This window comes from Brassica oleracea, chromosome C4 (assembly GCF_000695525.1).
Source record: "Brassica oleracea var. oleracea cultivar TO1000 chromosome C4, BOL, whole genome shotgun sequence".
Classification (NCBI taxonomy): domain Eukaryota; kingdom Viridiplantae; phylum Streptophyta; class Magnoliopsida; order Brassicales; family Brassicaceae; genus Brassica; species Brassica oleracea.
In genome coordinates, this window is record NC_027751.1 from 40386229 (window position 1) to 40395957 (window position 9729).

General features: G+C 33.7%; 1 protein-coding gene across 1 annotated transcript; it reads left to right on the forward strand.

Moving 5' to 3' along the window:
• Nucleotides 1-1271: 1271 nt before the first annotated feature.
• Nucleotides 1272-2129, forward strand: LOC106341683 (probable F-box protein At5g04010). Its single transcript, XM_013780387.1, has one exon. It carries the CDS (start codon nucleotides 1272-1274, stop codon nucleotides 2127-2129), a length of 858 nt encoding a protein of 285 aa, XP_013635841.1.
• The last annotated feature ends 7600 nt before the right edge of the window (nucleotides 2130-9729 follow it).

Sequence of the window (9729 nt, forward strand, 5' to 3'; positions counted from 1 at the left end):
TAGTTTTAAGAAAATGGTCAAAATAAAAAAATTACACATAAAATAATCATGATTTTTGTTAACTGGGCGGATCATTATTTATATGATATCGCACACGAAAGAAAAATTTATGTTTTTAAAATTATCTAATTAACTCTATACTCATTTTTTTATATTTTTTATATGATATCACATATTCGTAAAAAAATAGATAATTTAAGATGTAAAAAAAATATTTACTTAATGAATATAATATGAACGAATATTACAAATACATCATTTAATAAAATAAATAATTAAAAACTAAAAATTCATATTCGTGCTGGCGCGCGGGTCAGGGTCTAGTATTGTATTAAAATAGAAGTACAAAACATAAATTACCTATTTTAAAATCTTTTTATTACAATTTTCATATTCTTTTTCTTTTCACTCATCTTAATTACTTCATTAGCTTTATTACCATAATAATTGGAAATTCTTATATTATTAAATTTTATGCATTTACATATTTTTGGTCATCAACTATACGTTCTAGTAAAAAATTACTCCATATGCGCAATGTCTAACTTTGTTTGTATTTACCAATTTTTGCAATGAAATTATCATTATTATATACTTATTATGTGTATATATGTATTTGATATATAGTTCAAAAAAAAAATACGTTCTAGTAGAATGGAATATATTTTTCCCTTCATGCAGCTAATAAGTACATCCACTGTTTCCGTCGAGGTAATGCATATGTATACTTAGAAACATTCATGATAATCAACGTGATTAGATAACAATCAAGGTGTTAAAAAGACTACTCTTAATCATGTGGGCGCTCAGCCTATATATAATTCTAAAACATGAAAAGAAAATAGGCAACATAACAAACTGTTGGCTCTCAAATATACTGAGAGGAGAGTTACAAATTAGAAAGAAAAGATAAAGAAGTTAAGTAGCCAAATATCATTCACTCTTTTGAAAATATAAACTTGGAGAGATACGAATCCATCTACAAAGAACTTTCTAAGCAATTATTCATGAATTAATTAGATACGATTTTATTCAAAATCCGTTAGCGTAAGCGATAAGAATATAATATTACAATTATCTTTGAACAATTAAAATTTCCAATTTTACTTTAGGTTTATCCATAAAAAGTTGCCATTACTTTAGTTAATTCATAAAAAGTTGCCATTTGTTATTCATAAAAAGTTGTCATTTGCCTATAAATAGTGATCATCAATAACTTATAACCAGTCCAAACTAAAAAAAGTGAATTACAAAAATCAGACAACTTCGACATGTCTCTCTTTACCTCCTTCGTTGTTGCACGTGTTTTGTCCTCTCCCTCCGCCGTGAAAAAGAACCCCCTGAAACGCAAACGCGACGATGAGATCACTCAAGAGAAAGCCGCACCTATGGTTGTGCCTAAAGAAGACGACGAACATGAACATACCGAGCCACATCCACCGTCTTGGGAGGTGCTATGCGTTCTTGGTCCTTACATGGAGCCTGAGACTCTCGCCATCGCCTCTTGCGTCTCAACCACGTGGTTAGATTGTTTCTCCTCTGACAATCTATGGAAGGCTCTCTTAACCTCAAGGTCTTCACAGCGCTCCTCTCCCTATGAGGTCGTATTACAAAACACTGAAACTATCTCGTACAAACACCTTGTCTCCGCCGTTGAAACGGACGCTAAACGCCGCCGAAAAGATCAAGTGGCGGAAGCCGTCAAGATACTACTCTCTGATCTCAGCTTCATCGTCCACGTTTCCACTAAAACAAAGAAAGCATCGGTTTACAAAATGGGTAAAGATCTCGTGTTTGGTCCTAATGACAAGTTCCAAATCGAAGTCGACGTAAGCAACGCAGCTATCACTGCCGGTGAAGAAGACGTGAGGATGACGTGGCAAGTCATGTACAAAGGAAAGTTCTTCACGCTAGCGGATACTTCAAGAACGTCGTTGGACACAAAGTATGGGTGGTTCACCGAGAAACTTGAAGACAAGTGTAACCGCAAGCTAGTAGGTGACGTCAAGCCGAGATTTAACCAGGATGTTCTTGAGAAGATTGGGTTTACGATAGTAGACTCAGACGGCTGGGGATCTCTGTTACTTGGCGGGTTTTTAAGATATCTTCAACGATTTTTCTTGGAATGATTTTCTTACAATAGTCTCTGAGTATATATTCGATGGAGTAGATGGCTTAGCAAGAATGTATAAGTTTTCTTTTACTGTTGTTGTCCCCCTTTTTTCTATGTACTCAATATTATTAATGAAATTTAAGCAAGTATAAATTTCCCTTTTAAGAAAACGATAGTCCATGGAACAGAGAAGTTAGTATTCGTTAAGCTTCAGTTATGTTTTATAAACAGTTAGAGGTGTAGTGGTTTGGTGATGATAATCAATTCTGGTTTGCTTAAACCGCGACTGGTTATGTCAATTGGGTTTGTCAAGATTGAAGAGGATGGTTCTTCGGTTCAAGGCGGTTAACCCATGGTTTACGGTTATGATTATACCGGCTTAGTATGTGTAATAGACTCTATCATATAAATAGAGCATATGTGGTTTTATTCCCTCTCTCTTCTGAGCTATTGTTCTAAGTGAGCAAGAGAGGGATTATCAAATTCTATATGGTTCCTTGTATGAGTGAAAGATAGTGCATTGCTGAGATTCTATCAGCATCGAGACGTAGGGTTGTTACTCATTCTTCAGGGCCCGAACTCTTATATTCTCTTGTGTCATCTTTAATTTTCTGTTTCGTCGAGTGATTGATCGTGAGAGCTGAAAGAGTTCGAGATTCAGAGCTACAGATCCTAACAGATTGGTATCAGAGCCAGGTTCGCAGCTCGATGGGCGACTCGATGGCGAAAGTCAAAGTGGCGATCTTTGACGGACAAGGCGATTTCTCGATGTGGAAGAAACGGATGTTAGCTCACTTGTCGATCTTGGGACTGAAAGACGCTCTCGAAGAATCGATCCCAGATCCTAAGCCAATCAAGAAAGAAGAAGATCCAGATGCGTATCAAGAAAGATTGAAGGAAGATGAAGTTAAACGACTTGAGCGAGCTGAAAAAGCGATGAACATGTTAATCTTGAACCTTGGAGATCATGTTCTACGGAAGCTCGATGATTGTACAACAGCCGCTTCTATATGGACGGCTCTTGAAAGATTATACAATCGAAATACCCTTCCAAATCGAATCCACTTACAACACAAGTTCTACACGTTTAGGATGGTGGAATCGAAGTCAGTGGATCAGAACATTGATGATTTCTTGAAGCTCGTTTCTGGATTGAGCAGCTTGAATGTAGAGGTCACGGAAGAAGTTCAAGCAATCTTGTTACTAAACTCATTGCCGGCGCAGTATAACACTCTCAAGGAGACGCTAAAGTATGGGAGAGACTCTCTAACCATTGAGAGCGTTATGAATGCAGCGAAGTCTAAAGAGATAGAGCTGGGAGAGAACAAGACCTCAGCACAACGGTGAAGAGTGGAGATGCATATGTAGCAAGAGGAAGACCAGAAAAGAGAGAGTCTGGTAATAAGAAGTGGAAAAGCAGGTCGAGATCCGGTTCTGGATCAAGGATCACTTGTTGGTACTGCAAGAAAGAGGGTCACAAGAAAGCAGACTGCTATACGCGTAAGAAGAGACTAGAAGGAGAAGAAAATGCAGAAGCAGCGGTTGTGATAGTCGCATTGACAGTCTCGGACTCTTGGCATCTAGAGAAGTGGGTTATTGACTCTGGTTGTTCATACCACATGACCTCAAGAAGAGCCTGGTTCGAGACTTTTGAAGATGCAACTTTAGGGCATGTAATGCTAGGCGATGACTTCTCAGTGGAAGTAAAAGGAGTCGGATCAATAAGAATCAAAGCATATGGAGGGACAGTGAAAGTCTTGAACAATGTCAGGTATGTTCCTAAACTAAAAAGGAATCTTATCTCTACTGGAACATTGGATAGACTAGGCTTTGATCATGCCGGAGGTAGAGGAAACACTAGGTTTTATAAAGACGACAAGTTAGCATTACAAGGAACATTGTCAGGAACTCTATATCTGTTGGATGGAGAAACAATTGTTGCAGGTGAAAGCAACAATGTGATGTCGAAAGGAAAGAAAGATGAAACTGAGCTATGGCATAGACGTCTGGGCCATATGAGTGTTAAGAATCTGCAGATACTAACGAAGAAAGAGATTCTAGACAAGAGAAAGATTGGTGATTTGAGTTTCTGTAAGAACTGTGTAATGGGAAAACATAAGAGACTGAGTTTTCACATTGGGAAGCACAACTCTGGTGAGCCTCTGAAGTATGTTCATGCCGATCTTTGGGGATCTCAGAACGTCACTCCAAGTATATCAGGGAAACAGTACTTTCTCTCAATCATCGATGACTATACGAGGAAAGTGTGGGTTTTCTTTCTTACTGTGAAGAGTGAAGCCTGCACGAAGTTTTGCGAATGGAAAAGGCTAGTTGAGAATCAAATTAGCAGGAAGGTGAAGTGCCTAAGGACTGATAACGGCCTAGAGTTTTGCAACACTGAGTTCGATGAGTTCTGTTGAGTTAGAGCAGCTAGATGTTAAGACATCATTTCTTCACGGGGTCATAGAAGAAGAGATTTATATGGAACAACCTGAAGGGTATGTGGTCGAAGGTAAAGGGGAGTATGTTTGCAGGCTTGAAAAAGCGTTATATGGGCTAAAGCAAGCGCCCAGGCAATGGAATAAATGCTTCGATGAGTTTGTTGTGAGTCAGGGTTTTCAGAGAAGCGAATATGATCATTGCGTATACATTAAACAGACGAAGACAGGAGTTACGGTTTACTTGCTCTTGTATGTTGACGATATGTTGTTGGCTTCAAGGGATCTTGAAGAGATCAAGCAAGTAAAGAAGTTGTTGGCAAGCAGGTTTGAGATGAAAGATCTTGGTCCTGCTAGAAGAATTATTGGTATGAACATAGAAAGAGATCGTGAAGGTGGGGTACTAACACTGTCTCAGTCAGGATATGTCAAGAAGATTCTTCAAGTTTTCAATATGGATGAAGCAAAGGCAGTAACCACACCTATTGGTGCTCAGTTTAAGCTATCATCAATAAAGATGATGATGGACAGGAAGTTGTTGGTGATGAAGTTCCTTATGCAAATGCCATTGGGTGTATTATGTACGCAATGATAGGAACAAGGTGTGACTTGGCTTATGCAGTGGGACTGATAAGTCGATTTATGAGTAATCCGAGCTCTACTCATTGGTCTGCGGTGAAATGGGTTTTGAGATATTTGAAAGGAACTCAAAACGTGAAGCTCGTGTTTAAGAGGAAGAAAGAATTCAGAGTAGAAGGCTACTGTGACTCAGATTTCTCGTCAGATTTAGACAGAAGGAGGTCCATCTCCGGTTATGTGTTCACGGCAGGAGGTAATGCTGTATGCTGGAAGTCAGGACTACAGGGTGTAGTAGCTTTATCAACGACCGAAGCTGAATACATGGCTTTGGTTGAGGCAGTGACAGAAGGTATCTGGCTAAAGGGTTTGATAGAGGAATTTGGGTATGAACAAGAGAGTGTAAATGTGTGGTGTGATTCACAGAGTGCTATGTGCTTGGCAAAGAATAATGTTCATCACGAGAGGATGAAGCACATAAGCCGGAAACTCCATTTCATCAGAGATATAATCGCAAAAGGTGATGTGAAAGTGCTCAAGATAGCTACGCTGAAGAACCTTGTTGATATGCTGACAAAGGTTCTTCCAGTTGAGAATTTTGAGAAGGCGTTGAGTCTTCTTGGCGTAGCAAGTCACTAAGGTGAAGCCTTCGGGCGTTGGGAATGCATATGTTTGCCATACTAAGGAGCTAAATCAGATTGATGTCATCAAGGTGGGGTTTGTAGTGCTTTAGTGATGATAATCAATTCTGGTTTGCTTAAACCGCGACTGGTTATGTCAATTGGGTTTGTCAAGATTGAAGAGGATGGTTCTTCGGTTCAAGGCGGTTAACTCATGGTTTATGGTTATGATTATACCGGCTTAGTATGTGTCATAGACTCTATCATATAAATAGTGCATATGTGGTTTTATCCCCTCTCTCTTGTGAGCTATTGTTCTAAGTGAGCAAGAGAGGGATTATCAGATTCTATATGGTTCCTTGTATGAGTGAAAGATAGTGCATTGCTGAGATTCTATCAGCATCGAGACGTAGGGTTGTTACTCATTCTTGAGGGTCCGAACTCGTATAATTCTCTTGTGTCATCTTTAGTTTTATGTTTCGTCGAGTGATTGATCGTGAGAGCTGAAAGAGTTCGAGATTCAGAGCTACAGATCCTAACAAGGGGTTTTAAATGCTGTAAAACTGCAACGACTACTGTAAAAAAAAGTTCAATGAAATCGACTGAGTAAAATACTTCTGTTCACAATTCCATTAAAATAAATTTAATTTTCTATCGAATAACGCCCCCTAAAGCACGGATCGTTGCTGGTGATGAGAGGATACACTCAAAGGGACTGGATTCATTATGTGCCAAAGCGTGCAAAGGCACAAGGTTGGAATGATATTAATCTTGCAATTTTTATATAGCATTATCTTTCTTTTTTTGGAACTGAATGATAAATTTAATCTAAAAGCCCTTTTTACATCAAGTATAACTTATAAAGAATGACCAATGATAAAAATTATATCTTTTCCTACATTATTCCTAAACTACATCTTCCTCTTAATAGTTTTATCTTGTATCAAACCAATAAGTCATTCCCTCTTCAAAAGTGACATCTCCTTTCTTCTGAATGATGGTAAACTTGTTCCAATTCTTATCAATCTTCTTGATTAAAAGTGCAACCGGTAAGGGATATTCCTCATGCCTTCTTTGATTTCTTTCTCTCCAAATAGTATGAATTGTTGACTGGAACACATATCTTATAGTGAAGAGCTTTAGCTTGCTCTGTGTGGACTCTGTGATAAGCCTGATCAGGTCTCCCTAACTCGCAGTGTACTGATTTCTCAACACTCTCTTCATCAAAACCTCCCATACTTGTGCTGAAGCCTGAATATGAACACTAAAAAAAATAGATGACATTATGTTAGAAGTTAGTTTCATATTGTTAATTATTAGAATGGTTGAGTACAAACTAAAAATTATGTATAATAATATTATTAACATTTTCTAATTTGATTTATTTTTCCGTTTAATAATTTGAAAAATTAACTTTCATGTTTAGTTTTCTTGTTCATCATATTGTTTACCAACCTACTTAAAAACAAAAAGGGAAATACCCACAAAATTGAATGATGAGAGATGTGAGTTTCACTACCATCCTTCATTAACCAGAAGTTATACCCTTTAGCTAACCAATATTTAGAGCGTGACAAAAACTAACTAATATTTAGATATCTCTTTGTTTATATATGTCATGTATAAATATGTTTATATATGTATTTAAATTGTTTATTTATCAAAACTTTTATAAAATGTAAATATAGATTGTTCGATCCTTATTAACTACTACAACACTAATATGAATATATTTATTATAAGTTATGTTTGTCTTTCTATTCAAATGACATAAAAGATTACTCCATATGCGCAATGTCTAACTTTGTTTGTATTTACCAATTTTTGCAATGAAATTATCATTATTATATACTTATTATGTGTATATATGTATTTGATATACACTTATTTAATTCTTTAAAATACAGACTGATAGTATAATATTTAGATTTAGGTTTTAAACATAATTAATAAATTTTTTGATGAATTTTTTTAAAATATTAATATTTAGTCTTAGTTATAAGAAAAGGGAAAATAAATTAATTTAAATTTTAACTAACCTTAAGTAACTTTTATTAAAATAATAATATATAAAATCTGTAATATATATTAGATATATCTTCTACTTGATCTATTTACATTATAAATTAATGCCAAACTATGATGTTTTATTAGTTCACAGATATCTTTTCTAGATATATCTTCTACTTGATCTATTTACATTATAAATTAATGCCAAATGTTTTATTAGTTCACAGATATCTTTTACTAATTGTAAATTTTATTAAAAAATTAACTAATTTATTTGGTGAATTTCTTTAGATTTTTTTATGTTTTCATATATTTTATTAAAATTGTTATTCAAAATATCTTTTTTTGATAGAACTTGTGTGAGATCACTTTTAATTATATGTTATGTTGATTTCTTTTAATAAAGTTTCATAAGCATGGATCATGTCACTTTTATAGGTGAATTACATTAAAGATGTATAAAGAGTCACTATGTGCTTTTTTATTGTTAATGACCTTATTTTAGAGCTTTATTGTCGTAAAAATCTTTAGATTTGTTTCATAAAAACTTATCTGATTACTTTAATGAAGATTCGATTATAAATTTTTAGAAACATTTGTCTCAAAACATACTATTAGTAGTGTTACTAAAATTTATTTGTTGATGAGTAAATAAATATGTAATTTATTTATTTGATAAAAGGACGTTTGAAAACACATAAATAAACAGTCTAATTAACAATGTGCGTCTTACACAATTGAATTACGTAAGAAAATAATGAATTGGATAGATAAAAATAACAAAAATTAACCATTGTTTTGTTAAGAAACTTGTTTAACCTGTTATAAATTTAGATGATTTCTTATAGTCGGTACCAATGTAAATAAGAACATTTTAAATATTAAATTTCATTTTAACTCTTTATTTATTTTATTAATTTTACTATTTTAGTATTAACTATCTATTACTTTTTGATATTACTATTCAAAAGGGTTAGAATATATATCTCAATTTAGTTCTTTAAGTTTTGTTTAATTATTTTTGTTTTTTTTATCTTAGGTGATATTTTTAAGTTATATTTTGATAAATTTGTTTTATAAATTTTAAGATTTTTATAAATATTAAACTACGATGCTGATTTTACATATTTTCTGATATTTCAAATTATTTGTGAATGATTTTAATAGCGTATAGCCTCTATCATTAAAACATATATGGACATAATTGTTTTTTGTGAAACTCTTTTATGTTAAATTTTAAATAAATTAATATAAATACCAATCTAACTTTTAAGATAGTTTTTATTTTTTTTTTAATTTATCGTTTTGTATTGTTTTTAATTTTTTCTATACATGATTATTTGAAAATTTTTAACTTGATTTCTTTTAAAAAACTTATCTTTTTTTGTTAGTAAAATTTTTATTTTTAATTTTCAAATATTTAGTTTATATAACAAGTTTATTTTTCGTGAACTTTTTTTTCTTTGCTTAACTTATTTGATTTTAATTTTATTTTGAAAAAAATTAAATTTAGAACTTTACAAAGAAAAATAATTAACTTAATAAGCAGAGGAGTGTCAAAGCCAGAAATTATGACAAGTAAGGTTACAAAATACAAAGCAAGAAACTGTTACAATTTCTGAACTTGATCAGTTCCACCGAAATGACACTCCACCGGTATTAAAAACGATTTTTTCCTACTATGATAGTATTGTTGCAGACAGGCACCTTTTGTTGTTTTGCTACTATCTTGGACATTTTGCCTAAGTATGACTGGTAGTTCATTGCATGCACCAAGTGTAAATGTAAACTAAGGCAATTAGACATATCCTTAGTTTTTTTTTTTGGTGTAAACATATCCTTAGTTTGCAACACATGCAATTACACAAATACAGTTTGGTCTTATCAACTACGTTAGTGTTTCTATTATAATAACTAGATTCCTTTTCCGCGCTACGCGCAGATAGTATCTTATAAATTTTAAATTTAATTT